The sequence below is a fragment of the Columba livia genome, chromosome Z, assembly GCF_036013475.1.
Source record: "Columba livia isolate bColLiv1 breed racing homer chromosome Z, bColLiv1.pat.W.v2, whole genome shotgun sequence".
NCBI lineage: Eukaryota > Metazoa > Chordata > Aves > Columbiformes > Columbidae > Columba > Columba livia.
In genome coordinates, this window is record NC_088642.1 from 77,035,673 (window position 1) to 77,056,350 (window position 20,678).

General features: G+C 38.8%; 1 protein-coding gene across 2 annotated transcripts in view; it reads left to right on the forward strand.

The window, feature by feature from the left end:
* MSH3 (mutS homolog 3) overlaps positions 1 to 20,678 on the forward strand; it is a 125,711-nt gene that overhangs the window by 65,605 nt on the left and 39,428 nt on the right. For both annotated transcript variants that reach the window (XM_065046429.1, XM_065046430.1), the window contains exons 13-17: positions 2,039 to 2,171; positions 10,678 to 10,865; positions 14,317 to 14,485; positions 17,591 to 17,655; positions 19,936 to 20,052. In XM_065046429.1, the coding sequence (XP_064902501.1) occupies positions 2,039 to 2,171; positions 10,678 to 10,865; positions 14,317 to 14,485; positions 17,591 to 17,655; positions 19,936 to 20,052 (672 nt within the window). The remainder of the gene's footprint in view (positions 1 to 2,038; positions 2,172 to 10,677; positions 10,866 to 14,316; positions 14,486 to 17,590; positions 17,656 to 19,935; positions 20,053 to 20,678) is intronic.

Sequence of the window (20,678 nt, forward strand, 5' to 3'; positions counted from 1 at the left end):
GCCTGTTGTCCCATTCAGAGGTAACTGAGTGAGTTCCCAAGGTGCCTGGGGTCAAGAAGGCAGCAGCGACTCTGTCCCCAGTTCGTATGGTGGCTGTGGAGTTCATCTACCTGCATCCAGGTAGATGGTGGCACGTGGGGCACCGCAAATCCTGGGGTTGCACAGCAAGGATGCTCTGGGGATGAATCTGTGTCATTTGTGACAGATGAGGGGATGATTTTGCTGGTTTAGTATAAAGCAGTATGTCACTGAAAAAATCCTGGCACTTAAATGCTGTTAGATTTATGTGTATCCGAGTGCACATCCAGTCATTATGTTCTCCCTTTCACATGCAGTGTAATAAAATTTAAAGGACTCTTAGATTCGTCTGTCTTCAGGGCCAAAGACCTGTGACTGCCAGTGTGTTGTAATGTCTGCAACCTGTGGAACTACCTAATTTCATTGATTTCCTCATGGACAGCATTTGTTAGCAGCTACAGCGGCAAATAGCACAGCAATTCTTCAATAAAAGCCCTGGGCAAGGCAGGCAGTCTTTCCCAAAATCTTCTATTTTGATTGCAGCCTTGGTTTTCATCCCTGTGTGCTGGCAGAGCCATAAGCATCTCGCTGGTCTGGGAGAACAGAGGCTGTATTTGCCTTGCACACGCTTGGCCGGTATGCGCAGTGTCAGTATCAAAAGACTGGTTTATTCTTAACCTGCGAGGGTGGATGGACACGCACACAGCAGTGTGGGGATTTCTGAACCCCTTGTCTCAGGAGGGGAACGTTGTGAAAAGGCTTAGTTGTCATTCTGGGAGAAAACGCAAGGATTTTAGAATAAGCACTGGGATGTCTTGAGGATTTTTAAAGTTTCTTGGCATGTTATGTTTCAGATTCAGCCTTATTTGCTGGAAGCTTTCCAAATGCTGGATAAAGCTTTCCAACACTCTGGCACCCTTGGTGGGGGACTCTGGGGAAACACATGATCTGGAGCAGATGTTTTTGTTGTGAAACCTCAGCAAATCTTAGCACAGTGTTCACCTAGTTGACTGTGTTTTGTAGTGCGCACAGTTACCTCAGAGATAAAGCCTGAGCATGAAAAAGCTACATTCAGAGGAACTGTGCTGTTCGGCTTTGGCACGTCTCTTTCACTGCTGTCTTAGAGCAGATTCGCTGCCTTTCACTGTTTCCCTTGGGCTGCGTGCACTGGCAGTGATTGCTCCTGAAGATAAACTCCTAACCTGCATGTTTTTTGGTGTACCCATATACCCCTAATCTCAGTCTTTTCTTAGAAAGCAGCACTGGGGCAATTTGGTTGCACAAAAAGCAGAAACAGAGTTTACCTCAGCTCTGCAATCTACAGCCAGTTCATGGATATATTGGAAGTTGTCGCTGTTCCATTTGCAGTAGCGTAAATGAAGGTAAACCTTGACAGTAGGTTGGGTATTTTAAAGCTCTTTTCTGACAGTGGCTGTAAGAATATCATTGTAGGGAAAGTGCAAATAACTACAGAATTGTTTCTTCACATAAGAAATGCTTCCTCATTGACTGGCGTCGGTCCAGAAATATGGAGATTGATGTTGTGTGTTTTGAAAAAAAAGAAAAAGCCAAAACCCACCGTGGTTCTGATTAATTTAATTACCAATTGTTGGTCTGGTTCGAAAGTAGAGGGGTGAAATGGTAACCAATATTTATAACCTGTTGGAATAAAGTGTGCTACATGGAGTTCAAATGTAAACTCCTCCTGCCCTTCCCCCAGCTACGTGCCTGCAAATTTACAGTTGGATATTCAGTGTTGCTCTTGTTATGTACCAGTAGAAGAACGTGTATACGTGGGCACTGAAGTGTATATTTGGCAGTTTCAAGTATAGAGAGGGAATAATGAGCTTATATCCGGGATCTTGATTGCATCCTGAATGAAAGCATGAGATCTCTGCATTTCTTAATTTTTCTACTTAGCTGTTCATGAGAACATGGCCTTAGTCAAAGTTTAAAAAACACACAAAAACAAAACAGAAGCACAAGTTTTATTATTCATCTTCTGATTATTCTTTTACAGTGAAATAAATACCCGGCTTGATGCTGTGTCTGAAGTTCTGCTGTCAGAATCCAGTGTCTTTGATCGTATTCGAAACCTTCTTTGTAAGCTGCCAGATTTAGAGAGAGGCCTCTGCAGTGTTTTTCACAAAAAGGTATACCCATAATTACCCTAATTTATTATTTTCTAAATGGCGTCATTCTGTCTTAATGTACTTCTACAGTTTTTGCATCTTTGTTTAAAAATATGTTTGTCTTAGCAAGATTGAGTCTGACATAATAAAGGGATGCAGCTTTATAAAAAATGTTTTTTCCCTATAATACAATCTTATTTGTTATCAGTGATACGATGATAAAAGAAATGTCTGAGTTCTAGAATACATATACTGTATTGCTAATGCTGACAGTAGAAACATCTACAGTACTCATTTAGTGGCTGGAATCTGTGAGAAAGGATGGTGCCATAGGTCCTTGTGCCATAAATTACTTCCTTTTAAAATAATGCATTGCATTCTGTATGCTTATCTAAAATCACACTTGCAAGTGAAACCACTTGGCTGTAGTTAGCTGTTTTCAAATTAATGTTAATTTGTTTATAAATTCTGTAATTTGGATCTCACTTGCACATTTTAATAAGAATTACTTGTAATGAGACACTGACAATTCTAAGTTGAATCAGATCAATGTGCTAATAGCACCTGTGCAGTAACTCATGTTCTTTTATTTCACTGTTATATTTAGAGGTTTTGACAGTTTGTTTTAGATAAAGGAATAGGTGGGTAGGAGAGCAAAGTTGTAATTTCTTTGGATGGTACATCACAAAGATTTCCTCTCTCTGAAAATCTGAAACTCAATTCTTGTATGATTTTTAAAGCCATAACATATTGCAGTGTCAGGCATATGGAAGGACATGCATATTTCCATGAACAGATACAGAGGTCCAGCCATAATTAAGTTTATGAAAAGAGGAATTGTGCAGCCACTTCTCCATCCTCTAAAATGTATCCATGGAATCCACATGATAAAATTGTTCATTTAAAAAACTCTCTGGAATTAGATAATTCACTTTTTAATGGTTTGACTAATTTCAAACGGAATGAAATGTAATAAGCTTTGTAGGTACACATCTGTATTTCACAACATCCTGGCAATTATTCACTGCTATCCTGTGTTTTGTTTTGTTTTTTTTTTTTGTACTATCCTGTATCTCTTTCTTTGGGTTTTCCTTCCTATTTTTGGGTTTTCCTTTCTATAGGGCTGCTTATCCTTTTCAGCATTTAAAGCCAACATTTATGTGGAACCTTTCAGAGGCCCTGGATTTTCATGTCATTTTTGGAATGAGGTGAACAATGTATTTTGTCCTAACAAAAACAGCTACTGTAGTGTGCAGATATGTGTTTAGTGGATCAGATGTTGGAAAGAAGTTGCCAGAGAGGAGAAATGTTCCAGGAAAATCCTTAAGAAGGGTAAATGGGGGGTTGGAATCTCCAAGCACACACTTTTCCTTTGATGAATTTCCCTTGGTAAAAATCTAGTTTGTCATCCATGGCAGAACACTGCGGAGAGTGCCCAAAGCACTGAAGATCTTCAGGGCTTTGTGAGATGACAGTGTCCCTGAAAGACAGAGTCTGTTTTGAATAAAGAATCAAAAGCGGACTCTGGGAAACACATCCTGCAGTCTAGACAGGCGGTGAGTGTGAAGCCTGAAGGAAGGTCCCTGCAAAGCAGCTACGTTTTCAAGAACATCATGTAACTGGTTTTCTTGATTTTTTATTTATTTTTTTTTTTTCAGAATGTCCAGTAAGTGCTGTGATTTCAGTTCCCACTAGGAGCCTTTCCAGTTCTGTTAATTCCAGATATCCAGCTCCCGCATGCTCAAAATGAGATTCCCTGCAATTTCATTCCTGCTAAGGGTTCCAAAACGCTGAGTGGAGCACACTGGTGGCCTAGCTAAAGGAGTATGCTGCAATGCAGGCTTGTTAGTTCATTGTCAACTGCAGGAACAATAGGTGAATGTGACTAGTATTTAATGCTTTAGACCCTTTAGGCTTCAGTGGCATTAGTATTTTAGGATGTATGTTTCACAAAGGGAGACCCCTGAAGTGTACAGAGGTGGCTGGATTGTCTCAGTCATTCCAAACGTCTTTCATTCAGATCAACCGTTGAAGAACTTCTATTTTTATTACTTTGCACCAGTAACCTCTCGAGGACACTGTCAAAAAAAAATGAGACAAAACAATGCTATTATTTAGAACTGAATTGCAAGGGAAAGCATCCTTATGGGAGCTCCTCTAGTAAATAGCACCATTATATCTTTTCCTGTTTGTTTGTTTGTTTGTTTGTTTGTTTTTTAAATATTTCTTCTAATGGTGTAGCATTATCAGACCCTCCACAAGTTCCCATTACCCCAAACCACAAAAAGCCATTGCTGATCTACTCCCAGGTATGAGCAGTCTGGTGTTAGAACAGCATTCTTGTAATGGGAACTGGGTATTACCTTGGATGACATATTACCATCTCTGAGTTTGTCACAGCCTGGAAAAGGGCTATGGGAATGGTGAAGGGGACAAGAGCAATGGCACTGTTGCTATGGAGAGTTGAATTAACAGGAGGACTGGTTGTTCTTCTCAGTTCCTTCAGCTCCAGCACCTGAGATTTTGCCAGGCAGAAACGCTGTCAACAGCAGAATGGCCTCACCCTTCTCTGTGGCAAGAGAAGGATGCCTGGAGGTGAACTGTTTGAAGACTTCTTGGTAGCATTCGGAAGTTGACTTCAAAAGGAAACAGAGACAGGGAATTGTCAAGAGTTTTGTCTAAATAGTGCCTGGACCTGTCACAGAATTAGATCTTTCTGGAAGACACACTGGTCAGTGTTGTTCAAAACCAGTTTTGCCATGCCCTCTAGCCGCAGAGAGACCCACCAAAATTTAGGCCACATGCATTTCCCTTTGTAATGTGCATCTCGGGACAGGGAGATAAGAATGGCAGGACCCTACTTTTTTTGTCTTAGTTAAACTGGTGACTGCTTAGCCTTGCCTTGGAATACACAGAATGGCAAGGGAACAGTCAGAGACCTATGGTTGAGTAGGTCTAAAAACCACTACAGACTAAACATGCCATCAGTACTTTCAGAGTGTGTCCTACTGAGCCATCCTGATATTGCTTGCCAGTTTCATGCCTGGTTTCACACAGTGTGTTTCAGAAGATAAATATTTATACAGGCTTGATCCATTAATGTTTATCTTATTTGTACCCTTTGCTCAGTAAACATTATTTTTTAACTGAAGCTCGGTCACCAAAGTGGACAGTAGTCATCATAACAAATGGTCATTGAATTTACAGAGCACATAAAACTGAAGCTGTTTCACTGAACTCCTACACAAGAAGTGAGGTCAATAATCAAACCTCACCAGGGCATGTAGTAAAATGTCATTTCAGTTTGTTCTGCTCCTAACTTCAGCCATATGCTCCTCCTCCTTCAGAGTTCCTCACCAGTTGCAGCAGTTGGCAAAACCTGTTCAGTTCTGAATCGGTCTCTAAAACTTTGCTTCCCACTCCCCAGGCTGCTCACCTGTGTGAAGTAAAGCAGGCAGTTGCTACAAGGGGGGTACTCGCTGCCTGGCTGCCTACAGCCTCGTGGTGGGATTTGCCTTTCAGTTTTCCAGTGAATACTTCAGTGCTTCACCGTCATGCTCAGACTCATCAGACGAGAAGGGTGCTGCTCAGCTCAGTGTTTAAAATCTTTCACATAAGCTTGTCCATCAGAATTATGCTGAAAATGTGCCCTTCCCTGGAAGGTGTGTTTGATACTTCCTTGAAGATGGTGTGATCTTCAGAAGATTCAAAGAAAAATGTTGTATTTCTGATTTTTGTTCTCTTATGAAATCAATACCTGCTATATATGCTCAAGAAATTAGTTAATGTTTGTATGGAATGTTTAAAATAAATTCTACCATAGCATAATATATTATTGACTTTATCTAACACATATCTCCATTTTTTATACATTTTTTCGTGAATGATAGCAGTATGCATATCTTGCATATACTATACTTTTAATCTTTTAAACAATGTGCATCACAGATATTTTTAGAATTGAAGTACTAAGTACTGATTTGAGCAAATTGTTCCCTGTTAAGCTGATTTATATAAATAGTGTTGTAACAAGGGGACATAGTAACCTTTAAATGAAAATACCTCATTTTTCCTAAACCAAAAATAGTGTGCTCACTATACTAAAAACATGAAGGTAGCTATTACAGTTTGAGAGAAGTGATAAATGTACGCTGTATTTCAACTCCCTTTATATTATTATTTGAAATGCTTTTGACTTGGAGTGGTCAATGGCTGTCAGCTGTGGGTCTCTGTGGCTCCCTTGTATATCTATTGGAAACAATTTCACTAATGCAAACAAGGCTGAATTACTTTCAGTGTTGTTGTTGAAAGGGTGTTAGAGATGGCATACTGCTATGCATCTTTCATGCATCCTTCTCAGTGGCAGCCATACCATGTTTAGTAGTTTGATAAACTGCTGGTTGAAACTATTGTTTGTCATCACTGTCAACTCAGGTTATTTTTCTAGTGCCAGAGAAGCTTTACCCATGATTGACAGCATTTCAAATTCAGACTTCAAAAATAGCATTGAACAAGCTTACGAGAATATTCTGTGAATACAAGGCTATTAATACTGCTTTATGTAAACCTTTTTTACAGTATTTTAAAGGCTTCTAATTTATAACAGTTATATGTATTTTGTAAGGTTACTTAGGATTTAAATAGGATTTAAATGGAATCAGTCCTACTTTAATGGAGACCAGCTTTTTGGAGTTATTTTTGTGCATCTGTTCCAAGTTACCTGTTTGCTTAGTAAATCATTTCTGCAGCGGAGCCATTAAATTTTAGATGCAAAGTCCTGCAGCGTTACTAAAATCAAGCCAGGGAAAACAGTAATATTCTGAATAAGTACAAAAGGGTTATGTTCACCCTCTTCCTTGGGAATGTTGTGTTTAATAAAGTTGTTTGTAGTAAAGCGTGCCATAGTTCTCATTCTCCAAAGCTATTGTAGACTGTTAATCTATTTGATTACAGTAGAATCAAATAGATTTTAGTTCATTAGATTACTATTATGGTGTATAGGCTATCAGACTTGCTTTAAGAAGCTTCAGCATGTTCATTAAGCATCCTTTGAGAAATCTCTTTATAACCTTTGGGATTGTTGATGGCTTCTTTTGTACGTGACCAAGTTTCAGCGTATTTTTGGTGTGTGGTTTGGTTTGGTTTTTGTTTTTTAATCCTGCTGATTCTTTTCTAGGTGACACTGCCTTGAAATCTACCTTCCTCCCCTTATTGAAGCCTCACCTTCACCAGCCTCACGACCCTTAATGAAAAACACCTCGGAAGGGTGTTCTTACGTTTTCTTAAAATCTTTTCCTTCTCCCGCCCTCATATCGATAGTGTTCTAATTAAGTCCCTATTTGGTTTCTTTTTGTAAAGAACAGTCTAACCAAAACAACCCAAACAAACACCACCTGTTCAACTGATGTATTTCTTACTGTCCATATTTGCTCATTCTTCTTTTCTGGACATTGTTTTCCTATGAATCACTTAATGCTGTCTGTCAGGGATCTACTTTGCAGTTTCGCATGGCGGGGCTTCAGCCTTTGCCCCCTTGAGTGCATTTTGTAGTCAAAGGAAGTCTTGCAGAATTTTATCCTTTATCTGCGTCAAGGTTGATGATGATGATGGAGTCAGTCATACTGTATTTTACTTTGACTTTGAGTCCAAGCCTGAATTCATTATTTGTTTAGTCTTTCAGGCCTTTCTTTTGTGCTTTGTCTCGATATGCTATTGACAGATTTACTGCTTTATTTTGTTTTATTTTGTTGTCAGAGCTTTCACAAGATAGAAAAAGTAAATTCCAGATTGTCAGAAAGATGTTGATATGTTGTAGCAAGTGCAGGGGAGAACCAAAGTTTTCCTGAGACTGAATACTAGATTGCCTAGGAAGAAAGATTAAAAGATTATAGTTTGGTTAAATTGATGATTAAAGGAGAACAGAAGGTTTAGAGATTTTTGAAGAGTGTTAACAGCAAAGAGGGAGTTGAGTTTGTGTGATACAAAAGAGTAAAACTAGAGATACTGGGATTAATGGAAGGGAAATTTAGGCCATCAGATAAAACTTTTACATGATGATACTTACAGCTTTATGGATTAGTTTCTGAAGGGAACTGGTAAGCACGTAGTTTCTTGGAATATAAGGGCCTGAGAACAGGAAAAAAAGAAAACTCACACAGAAAAATTGAGCGGTTCCAGGAAAACCACCTAATGGGTCCCTTCTGTCCATAACTTCCCTGTATGTGAAACAAAGATAAGCTTAGATTCTCCAGAAACATTCAGAATCTAATCTCTCTGGCCTTCCTGGATGTCATGAAATATCATGGTTAAATTGTGTATTCCTTGAGTCCAGTATCTACCAACCTTGCCTGTAGTTCAGTTCTTCAGCACACAGCCGCGCTTCAGGTTAGTTGGAGGGTATCTAACAGATACTGGCTACCAGCTTTATGATAACTTCAGTTACATTTACTTATGTGATTCAATAAATCTTAAATGTCTAGGAATTACTTTTCTTTTGGTTTTGTATAATAGCTTTTAAGACAAAACAAACCAGTGAACACAGCAATTAGCCTTTATTCTGTGTTTATGCAGCATGGAGGCCACTCTTCTGTCACTGGTGACAGTAGCGATATGTATTTAATGAGAAGAGGACTAAGGCTGAGACCTTAATGTATTTTTTTTATGGTTTTCAGAAGGTTGCATTGAGATTGTCTTCAGGTTCTGAAAGGCTAGTAGAGATTACAGAAAAAGCTTATTTTAGGGTTTACCTATGTGGGGAGGGAGAGAAAATGTTCCTTCCCAGCCCAGCATTTTTGTTAATACTTGCTTCTGTGTTTGAATACAGAAGTTATTTAGGAGAAATAACTACAGTGTAATAGATGAGAGAAGTGTCTTAGCTCTTGCCTGTGAGTGTAGGAAGGAAAGAGAAAGAAAAATTTACCTCTGGGGAGAAATTGAAAGAGAAGGGACGACTGAATAAAAGTGTAGATGTGTTTTATGAAATAGTGATTCACTGAAGCCTACACGTGCTGTAACCAGTGTTGTACTGATCACCACAAAGTACTGACCGGAAATTAAGTTCTGGACTGCATGTTGCTTGGGTAGGAGAGAGAAAAAAAATGTAGGAAGAAAAGGATGTGGGCATGCAAAGAATATAGCAACAGAAGCATTCAGTATATTCTATTCCCTTCCTTGCATTCTCAGGTGATTAAAAGTAACCTTTTTTTTCAGTATTGTCAGTTGACTGATGGGAGAAGTCCAGAATGCTGAAGAGTGTTCCTACAGATGAGTAAAATATGAAAAAATATCAGCATAATTATTTATGGACAACTTTTTTCAAACCTTCTGAAATGGAAATGTGCTGGAGTGCCACTGAATTCAGCAGGGTTTGAAGGCATGAAGTGTCTCATAGGACTGGGTTTCCATTTGGTATGCAAATATGATATAGCACAAATGCAGACTTACTTCTGTAAAGACCATTTCAGCATCGGTATTACCTAATTTATAGGTTGGGCTTGAGTACTTTAGGTAACTGAAAGCTGAATGGGACAACGGAGTGGTGGCATTAGGAGTGTGACCCAAGGTGGATTGTTTTGTTACAGCTCTTAACGGCTTGCAAATCTAGACCCTGATTGATAATTCTTGAAAATGAGCTAAAGGTAATAAACTATGCTGACACTGAAGAGTGTCTAGAATCTAACAGCAAAATACTGGAGCTGCATCAGAAGTAATATCAATGGTTAAAGAGAGAGAGGTTTTTCCCTTTTACAAGACATTGCTTTTGGTGAGAAGCTGCTTTAAGGGAGCCGGTACGCTCCTATTCTGTGGACATCATGAAGCAAGCTCTGAAAGTGATGTGTGCTATTGTCTCAAATCTGGGAGATTCCGTTTTGATGATACTCTGCCTAACTGCATGAAAAATATAGAAAAATGTCTTTCATAACTCTGTGGTGAGAGGAGGATGAAACACGGAGATCAAGTTAGGCTGTTCTCCTTAGTCTCCTCATCGCATAAACCTGGGAGTAACCAGCCAGTGGCTGAAGCTGGCGATGGCTACAAGCACTTCAAATAGTGACTACTGGTTTTCTCTTTATGTGGTTTTGGTTTTTTATTTGCTGTGTCCTTCTCCCAAGACTCTCCCTCTCTGTACTTGAACTTGTCTTTCCAAACCCTCTTTTGCCGAAACAGCAACCTGGGAATTCAGGTAACAGCACATAGATGCACAAGCCCATACGGACAAGTTGTGGTACTCCTAAAATTACTCAACCTGTTTTTTTGCTGTTTGCCCATTATGGGCCCTTTTTTTTTCCTACTTGTCTATTGCATATGTGTTACTCTTCTCCATCCAGCAACAGGAATAATGGAGTTCGGCTCTTGAATGAGTCTTAACAGTGGCTGAAACAATTAGTACACAGTTGCAGTTGTGTTACAATCCATAAATTTAATTGTATTTTTGTCTCATTTAAAAAAAAAATCCCATAAAAGAACCTTTAGGATTTAATGAAAATATAGTACTTTGTAATGATTTAGACATTGCTTCCCTTCTCAGTGCTCAACGCAAGAGTTCTTCTTGATAGTGAGCACCCTGTCTCGTCTGGACTTGGAAATTCAGTCTCTTGTTCCAGTCATACATTCTGATGTGAAAAGTCCTCTGTTACAAAACACACTGTTGGAAATCCCAGAACTTCTCTCCCCAGTAAAACATTATTTAAAGATCCTTAATGAAGAAGCAGCCAAGTAAGTAGAGAAAACAGATTAATCTTCCATGCCTTTTATGCTTTCTGACTAAATGTATTCAGTTATGTGAATTATGCATATTGTTTTAATACACCTTAATTTTTTTTGTTTATGTATGTACGTGTTGCTTACACTTAAAGCAGAGGTTGTTTTCTACAGCTTATATGCTTTTTAAAAAACTAAACGAGGCGTGCAACTATTTTGCCTGGTGAGTGTCTGCCTCAGGCTGCATTTTTTTTTTTTCTAAGTTTTTCAGCTGTTTTGAGGAATGAATTTAGAGTGAAATATCTTTTGCTTAGGTTAATTTGTTTAACAAACTTTTAATTATTTTTTTAAATAGAGAAGCTCTTCCTTTTGAAGAGAGACGTGACCTTTTAGCAGAGCGGCTGCTCTGCTGTCATGAACGTGCCTTGTACTGTTTTTTTGTGAAAATTCATCAAAGCTTTGAACGTCCCACCCCCCTTTTTTTAATAGTGTCTTTACATGATAATGACAGAGAATGTGAAGTTTGATAGTGCTGAAGATTCCCCGTAGCCTGTGTGATTTGTACCCCCAAGAGCACTTCTGGGGTCAGTGCCCTGTTCATGGACTCCCTGTAGAAAGTGACCAAATGAGCAGCTGCCTCAGGCTCTGGGTGGTCAGGCTTTTCCCTGCAGTCGCCTCCCTGCAGTCTTGGAAAGGTGAGCGGAAAGTATGGACGCCGTCTACCCTTTTTTGTCTTAATTCTGCCCTTCATTGACCCGAGCAGAAAAATGGTAGACAAAAGAAGATGATGCTAAAGTGGAATGAATATGCATTATAAGGGAAAGTGTCTTTAAATAATTTGTTGTGTACTCTTTCTTCTGAAGAACTGCTGCCTCCATTGTTACCCCTACAACCTACTTTCAACCACAGGAAGACACCAGGAGGTTTAAGATGCAGAACAGTAAAGCAAGAGCATGAGTTTGGTGAGGGAGGGATGTGTAAAAACCTCTCAGGAGACAGGATTTAAGAGGAATACCTTGTGGCCAGTAGAAGTCACTGTCTTTCAGATAAAAAAAAAAAGGGCAGTATAAAATCTTCTGAAAAAGGTTCGCTCATGGTGCTAGGAACAGAGGCAGTCTGTCCGGCTCGCACAGCCAGCCTTTCCGAGCAGCTGACCTCAGAGGGTTTTGGTCTCCTTTCAGTGTAGTTCTTGTTCACACAGTGCGCTGAAGAGACATTCTGGACACAAAATGAGTACCATCCAGCTTTATAGCCACGTCATCCCAAACTTCCCTGCTACAAGAAAGTTTCGTTTAACTTTGAACATTTCTTCATGTGCAATATTATGGGATATAATAATATAATTGACTGTGATATACCTAGAGATTCTTTGACGAAAGATGTGATACATAGTTTAATGTGTAGTTACATTGGGGTAGCATAGACTTGATCTTTTATTTTCAAAACAGACTAAAAATAAACATCCAATTTATTTAGAAAATATTTTTTATTTTTCTCCAACTGAGATGTAAAATTAAAGAAATTTAAAAAATAAAGCCCTGAACTTATTTATTTGCTTCTGAATTAGAGACAGACACAAGGTGTATAAATTTAGAAGCTGTGAAGGGTAAAATATTTGCTATGCCCATTGGACAGCATTATGAGATTTCTGCTGATGCATGGTATCCAATTATAGTTGTGGCAGGTTATGACAAAACAGGCTGTATCTTGATTGTACCCAATTTACTGTAGGTAAGTTTAAAATATGGACTTTTTCTGTCACTGTTGATGATGGCTATAACAGTGTACAAAAATAAGATACAATAGTATAATTGGACGATATCATAATTACTCTGCAGAATGCATATATTTAATTTGCATTTATTCAAGATGACTAAACTTATCTTTTGCCCTTTATATATCTCAAACTTGTATGGCAATATTATTTGTACTCAATAATCTTTCATCAAAATCATAATGACTGCTATACATACTTGCACAGACACATTTGCACAAGCCTGTATACTGCATCACGCGTTACTTTTATTATGTGGTGTGGATAAAATCCTGTAGAGTTTTTCAAAAGATTCAAGATTTTGGGGGTTTGTTGGGGTTTTTTAAACTGTCAACTTTAAAATTTTTGATAGGCATCACATAGCAGTGATGGTCCTCACTGTCAGCTGCTGGCTAGTAGTGATCTTTTTTCCTAGCATTCCCATGGAAACAGGTCTAATTAGCACAAAATCGTTTCTAAAAATTAGTATTGTATTTCGAAATGGCATCTTTACTGTCACTTATGTAATAACAACATCCATGCAGTGCAGAATCAAAGCACAGCTTTGTGTTACCTGTCTGTTCACTGTCTCCAGTTGTAGTTTCATTCTCAGGGAAACGAGTATTGGAGTAGGTAGAATATTAGAATTCTTATTACTTCCAGGTTTTATTACTTTCAGTTTGATAATTACTTGCTCTCCAAATATTAGATTTCAGGATAATTATGTAATTAACTGGTACAGTTTTTTATTTGCTCTGAAACACAAATGTATATTCCAATTAACTTAGGGCTGATTGCAATACTTTTTATTGTTTGCCTGATACTTATTAGGATAAGTTAAATTTTTGTTATTTTTTGATGACAACCATATTTTTAAAAGCTTACTCAGCTTCCCAATTTTAAACATTTGAATGGCGTTGTCTGTTTCAGGTTTCAGCCTGAGCTGAGGTAGCGCAGCCAAAACAACTCTGTCATTTTCTGACATTGAGACTAGAAAAGAGCATTGTTTTGCATGTATTAAAAAGTGCTATGGTTAATCTTTTCCTGAGAAATTAAGGAAACAACTCTGAGAAACTCTGTCATTCTGCTTTGATGAAGGCCTTATTGGAGGGATTTTTCTTTGCGATCCTTATGAAAGTCTGCCCAAAGTTGCCCAAATTCTAAATATGTCAAAAATCTTTGTTCATATTATGCAGAAATTATGTAGAGCTTCACATTTAATAATGATAAAGATATTGTTGGCACTTAGGATGCTCCAGATTAGCACAGCAGTTGCATTCCAGAATTAGGGATTGAGACAGAAGAGAATGAGCTTTTTGTGCTTCCTTGTCTTGCTCTTCTCGGCTGAGGGAGAACAAATAGAAAGCTGCAGGATGCACATTCAGAGATGACAAAAACAAAGGTCAGCAGGGTTTCGTACAGAAGAACGAGCATCATGTGACAGAGTAGAAAGGAACGGGACTATATTGGTTTTAAATACGCTGGAGGGGCAGGGGTAGCGTGTCTTGGTGTAGCCTCTTAGAGCTTGTATACAAAGTGCAGCTTTTGGTAAATGTGCTGTACTGTGATCAAGGAACAGAAAGGCTGTATTTACAAAGGAATAAAGCTAGTGTTAAAATAAACGAGAAAAACAAAAAGAATGGTTCAGCCAGTATAATCGGGGAACATATCTTTGGTTTTACCATTGTTATATCTTATGCCTCTTATGGACAGGACTGGAGATAAAACCCAGTTGTTCAAGGACCTTACAGACTTCCCTGTCATCAGAAAGAAAAAGGAGGAGATCCAGGATGTGCTTTCTAAAATCCAATTGCATCTGCGAGACATTCGTAAACAGATTAAGAATCCTTCTGCAGAGTATGTTACAGTTTCTGGTCAAGAGGTAATATGGTATCTACTATGTATGACTGTACCCTTGCTTGTCTAGAAAACAGCTTGAAAGTTACGCTTAACTAGAACTCTCTTCATTTAGTGTGATACTATATTGTGCAATTTTAAAGAACAGTTTTGTGACACTGTCACTTTTTTATTTGTTAAGTCAATTGCTTTAGTGATTTAAATAATAAAAACACATTAGTGCAGTTAAATTTTGTTCAGTAATGCTTTGCTTTTCTGTATATGTAGAAACACTTTCATTCTTCCAAGGTTAATGATGTGGCTATTAAGTGCTGAAATATCCTCAGAGATCCAGGAAGCACAGCATTAGGATAATTTGAAGAATGGCAAAATGATTTGTATGTACTGATTAAGACTGTAATTTGAAAGATGGGAGAGAAGAGGAGGAGCAGTATTAAAGAATGATAAATGTTATTTTCCTTTAATTCTTTGAAATGGTGGTTGTGGACTGGAGCTTTTGTTTGCTAGGTGCTGTGCAAGTGTGGGCAGACCATACTCACGTGAGCTGAGAAGTTTAGTGAAGAAAAAAAAAGAAAAAGAGACCACAGATTCTGCCAAATTTGTGGCAAAACTGAAAAAAGCAAGGAATAGCATTGTACAGCATTGTCCTTTGGGAACTGAGAGTAGGAAGGCTGGTGAAAACTCCCCAGAAAACTGGGAAAAGATTTAGGAAACCAAATGAGAGTTGTGTGTAAAAGAGATTAATCAGTGAGAACTGGGAGGGAAGGAGCTGGAAGCAGAAGCAGCCGACTGTCACATTTAGGACCTTGGAAGATGAGAAAGACCCAAGAGACACAGCAGGGAACAGACACGCAATGCTGAAATTGCGAGGGGATGTGAGAAGGGATGAATTAGAGGGAGCAGCATTTGATGAAGACCTTGGGTGGGTATTTCTTTTCATGGTGAGCTTGAGAAAAGGAAACAAGTGGCTGAAGAGCTGGGTGGGCTGTCAGCATGGATGCCGAAGTCCAACAGGAAATGTAGATGTATTGTGCGAGGAAGGGAAGAGCCAGGACTTGAAAGGTTTCTCTCAGAGAGGCTGGTTTAAGAGGTGGGTGATGACATGTGTGTGAAGGAAAGAAGAGAAGAGTTGATCAAAGAGAGGAGGGCATCTGAGAAAGTATTCAGAAGTGAACTTTACAGGAGAGTTTCAGAAACCACTAGTCATTACACACACTTCTAAGAGACAAGGCCTTTGTAGCTGAGGATGGCTCAGAAATGGTTGCAGACAGAGATCTTTCTTGGTGAATTCATGAAAGGAGCTGCAGAGGTCATGGATGTCAGTTATTTAATTTTGTCTGGTATGAGTGCTTCAGAGACATCAAAAGAGGCAGTAGAGTTAGAGAAGATGGTCAGTAAGGAAAGGAAAGTCACTACGGAATGGAAGTAATGGAAAGGGAATTGTATGGGAGGAACAGAGCATAGGCATAATAAGAGTTTCGTTGCGTTGACCTCTTTCTTCCTCAGATCTGTATGACATACTCTTCTTGTGTCATTGCAGCACTCTGATAGATGTAGTATTCAAACACTTCTTTGCAACAGACCGGGACAGAAGCAGGTTTATGGTTTCCTAGTTCTGAAGAGCGAGAAGCTGACAGGAAGCTTTTTCTGTGTATCACCCCACTCTGAACATCTGTTCAGGGAACAGACCTTCTTGAAGAGGGAAAAGAAAAATCGGACTGTTTGCCCCTCATGTGTGCCCCCAAACCCATGATCATGAACACGTGGTTAGATTTTCAGTCAGCCTACAGTTTATTAACTTATATTGGTTAAGTTTCTGTTGGAGTTTTGATGCAGATCCAGTTGACACATACCTTTTCAAAATACGAGGCTACACCCCTGTCTATCTTCTCTGGTGTTTCAAGATCTCCAGTGTAACTTGTAGTGTGCACTGGACAGAATTTTGGGCAGGATTTAGAGAGAAATTACTACATTTGGCTACATACTTCCTGCATGGTGTAAGCAGTGCTTTGGGCCCTGTTTATTTAATACACCAATTATTTATCTAATACCACAATTATTTATCTAATAGGGCTAAGAATTAAAGGATGAAAAAGCAAACACATTTATTGTTTTGAAGAAGATTGCAACCACTTTGTTCCTCACTAACCACACAAACAAACCAGGCAGCTGAATTGGCTGTGTTAATTCAGACTGTTTTGCGTTTGGTTAGACACATCAGGTTAGACACATTTGGTTAGATCATCCAGGTTAGACACAAATGAGATATTATTTTCTGTCTTCCTTTTGTAAACACAGCATATTTAATTGTTTTGAGGTGAAATTCAGAAGAAAAAATGTAACACCAGCACATCAGCAACACCATTAGTGGCAGCAGTAGTTTCATTTTCAGATCTTTGCAGCTCTCTGCTTCTACCCATTTTTAGTCTTTTTGTCTTGTATGTGTTATGCAATTTCAGGCTTTTTACATTACCAAATATTTTCAAGGTGTCTTAGGTAAATTAAGAACTAGAGCACTATATCCTTGCTGGAGTCTTGTGCTCGTGTTAGGATTATTCTTCTTGTTTGTACTTGAAGGCAATTGCTGGCTCTTCTGGTGAGGCATGGAAGGTTTTATCTAAATCATACTAACTGTAATGGAAAAGCTTTGTCAGATGAGGGTCTTGTGGTTTTCTGCAAAGGTGATCAGATTCTGGGTTAATCTAATCTCTGCTAGAAATTAATTTTCCAGCTGAATTCTTCTATTTGAGAATGCCTCAATTCTTTGACATCCAGGACCTCAGGCTGGTGTTGCAAAGATAACCAACATTAATAATATGAAATACTGTAATGAAAACATTGTGTACATTTCACTGCACTGAAACCTCTTGCCATTGCTGCTGTTTCACTCATTCCCTCCCTTTCTGACCTCAAGTTGATGCAAACTTAAAGCAAGGTACTGTAGATCTAGTGCTGTCATAACCCTCACTTCTCAGGGAAAGAGAACATGAGCCTCTGGTCCACTCAGTCTCTTCAGGCTGAATGTGGTTTTCCTCTGATGAATGCAGATTTCATTATATATGATGGTTATGGTTATGTAGTCATCCTAACTTCCTATGATGTGTAATATTGCACTTTTTGTTTATTTTAGTTTATGGTAGAAGTCAAGAATTCCCATAAATCATCTGTGCCATCTGACTGGGTTATGGTTAGTAGGTATGTAAAATGTCTTTGAAGTTTGTTCTCTTCCAATATGTGAGAAAAAAACAGTGGTATTTTGGTATTACAATTAGTTACGTACACATTCTCATTGCTCCATGAGTTTGTGTTTTGGTTTGGTTTGGTTTTTTTTAAAGTGGAAACCAACCAACCAAAATTGTTATATTAATTTATTGCCATAATAAGTTTTGTTTAAAAGCGAACAAAACCAAAGTGAAAAACTGGTGTTCTTAAAACATCTGTTTATATATGGTAGATCCTTAGTGCACTGTATTACATGCTTAATCTTGCAAAGTATGTGTATTGGTGTCAAAACTGTCCTCTTAATTCAGTTGAGCTTGTAGTTTGTAGATATAAATCTTTCATAAAATGTTGATTGTTCTTATTTTATTCAGAAAGGTAAAGGTAGCTGTGCAAATATCTGTGTATCTCAAAAATTTAGTATATTTAAATATCATTTCACTTATTCATACAGACAACCTTTGCTTGTTTTGGTACTTAGTGTTATTGTAAACATGGTTTTAGGTAGTTTTGGATACTTTTTCCAGTAGGTGAAACAGATATGGACTGAATTATGTACTTGGCTATTTTCTTTTCAGTCATTTGTTTCATTATTTAAACAGGTTAGGTACAGCAGTATTGTAATGTGTGAGCACAGACATTTACCACCAGAAATTGGCATAACCAATGTGAACTCCAAAGTGATGTTCTATTTACCTATGCAAGAATTCAGCATTAAAAGATCACAGATTAGACAGAATTAAGATGATGAACAAATTATAGCTAACCTGGATTTTGTAAAAGAATGCCTGGGAATGCCAAAGTGAACCTTAATGAAAATACATAAATACACAGCAAGTGCCCCAAATGGAAACTAGTATCCATGCAAGACAGTCTGTATTTACTAAGGTTATTTCAGACTTATAGTGGAGTGTTCCTCTTTCAAGCAAAATTTTTTCTTGGAGTTCATTGCAGTCAGTCACAGAAAAGTCACCCACCTGTGCAGCATATTGCTGAAGCGAATTTTGTGAAATATATAAACTTTAGTGATGTATGCTATGTTGTGAAAGACACTTAAAAAGCCTTCTAAATGGGCAGTGGTGCAATAACTATCAGTTTATTCACAACAAAGATCATTGAAATCAATAGCATGTAGTACCACAATAAAAGAGAAAGGACTTAAAATCACAGAGTCATAGAATGTCCTGAGTTGGAAGGGACCCACAAGGATCATTGAGTGCAACTCTTGTCCCTGCACAGGACACCCCACAGTTCACACCATGTGTCTGAGGGTGTTGTCCAGTCTCTTCTTGAACACCATCAGGCTTGGGGCCGTGACACCTCCCTGGGGAACCTGTTCCAGTGTCCAGCACCCTCTGGGTGAAGAACCTTTTCCAAAAGTCCAACCTGAACCTCCCCTGGCACATCTTCCTGCTATTCCATTGGGTTCTATAATTGGTTACCAGAGAAAAGAGATCAGCACCTGCCCCTTGGGTGTGCAATGCTTGGGAGCGTTGATTGGTGAGAAGCTCGACATGAACCGGCAATGTGTGCTTGCAGCCCAGAAAGACAACCATATCCTGGGCTGCATCAAAAGAAGTGAAAACAGCAGGTCAAGGGAGGTGATTCTGTCCCTCTGCTCCGCTCTGGTGAGACCCCACCTGGAGTCCTGTGTCCAGCTCTGGGTCCTCAGCACAGGACACACATGGACCTGTTGGAGAGGGGCCAGAGGAGCCACAGGAATGATCAGAGGCTGGAACAGCTCTGCTGGGAGGACAGGCTGAGAGAGTTGGGGTGTTCAGCCTGGGGAAGAGAGGTCTCCGGGCAGATCTTACAGCAGCCTTCCAGTACCTAAAGGGACCTACAAGAAAGATGGAAAGGGATGTTTTACCAAGGGCTGTAGTAACAGGGCTAGAGGTGATGGCTTTAAACAGAAAGAGGATAATTTTGATCAGATATAAGGAAGAAATTCCTCACCATGAGGGTGGTGAGAGCCTGGCCCAGGTTGGCCGGGGAGGTGGTGGATGAACCATCCCTGGAGACATCCCAGGCCAGGCTGGACGGGGCTCTGAGCGACCTGATCTGGTGAAGATGTCCCTGCCCATGAATGAGCTTTGAAGGTCCATTCCAACCCAAACTATTCTGTGATTCAGTGATTTTTAACATCCATTTTGAAAGCTTACATAGAGTAAGAAAACTAGTCCAATTTTGCATGTAGATGGTGTAACTGATTGCTTGTAACCTTGATTTCCTATTTGGCTTTTCTCTGTCTTCCAGCACAAAAGCTGTCAGCCGTTTCCACTCTCCTTTTGTTATAGAAAATTACAGACATCTGAATCAGCTCCGGGAGCAGCTAGTCCTTGACTGCAATGCTGAATGGTTAAATTTTTTAGAGTGAGTTTACAAAATAGAGTCAGGTGTTATCATTGTATTTTATTTTATATTATTTTTGTTGTAACACAGAAAAATGAAGATGTTTATCTTAAAAGAAAAGGAAAAAGTTGATAATGCAATTATGTTGACCACAAGAACTTTCAAGATAGTCAATTAAAAGATAGTTCTTCACTTTAAAGCATTTTAAAGCAAGACTTTTGGAGACTGAGTCCTGAGACAAGCAGTGATGTATCTAGCATTTGAAATTTTACACTATTAAATCTATAAAGTGGTTCTCAAAATTTGAAAATTAAGGAGCAAAACTGAATCTGTTAGTTTTATTATTGCAGTACGTGAGATGAAACAAAGATTTTATTATACAAGTTACCCAAATTAACTTTTCATATTAATTGAAATAAGAGTGTGGCTTCACAGTTATGTGTGCCATTAACTAAAAAGAATAATAATTAAAAAACCCTACAATTGCAGTGTTACTTACAGTTTTTGAGTTAGGAATATCCAGTGTTTGGACAGTCAGTGGGGTGACTGTGATTCTCCACAGCTGTGCATTTTGTCTGCTAACCCTGCGCCTGACGGTGAGTCTGTTTGCTAGAAAGTAATGGGAGTGTTATTTTTCCGCCACAACT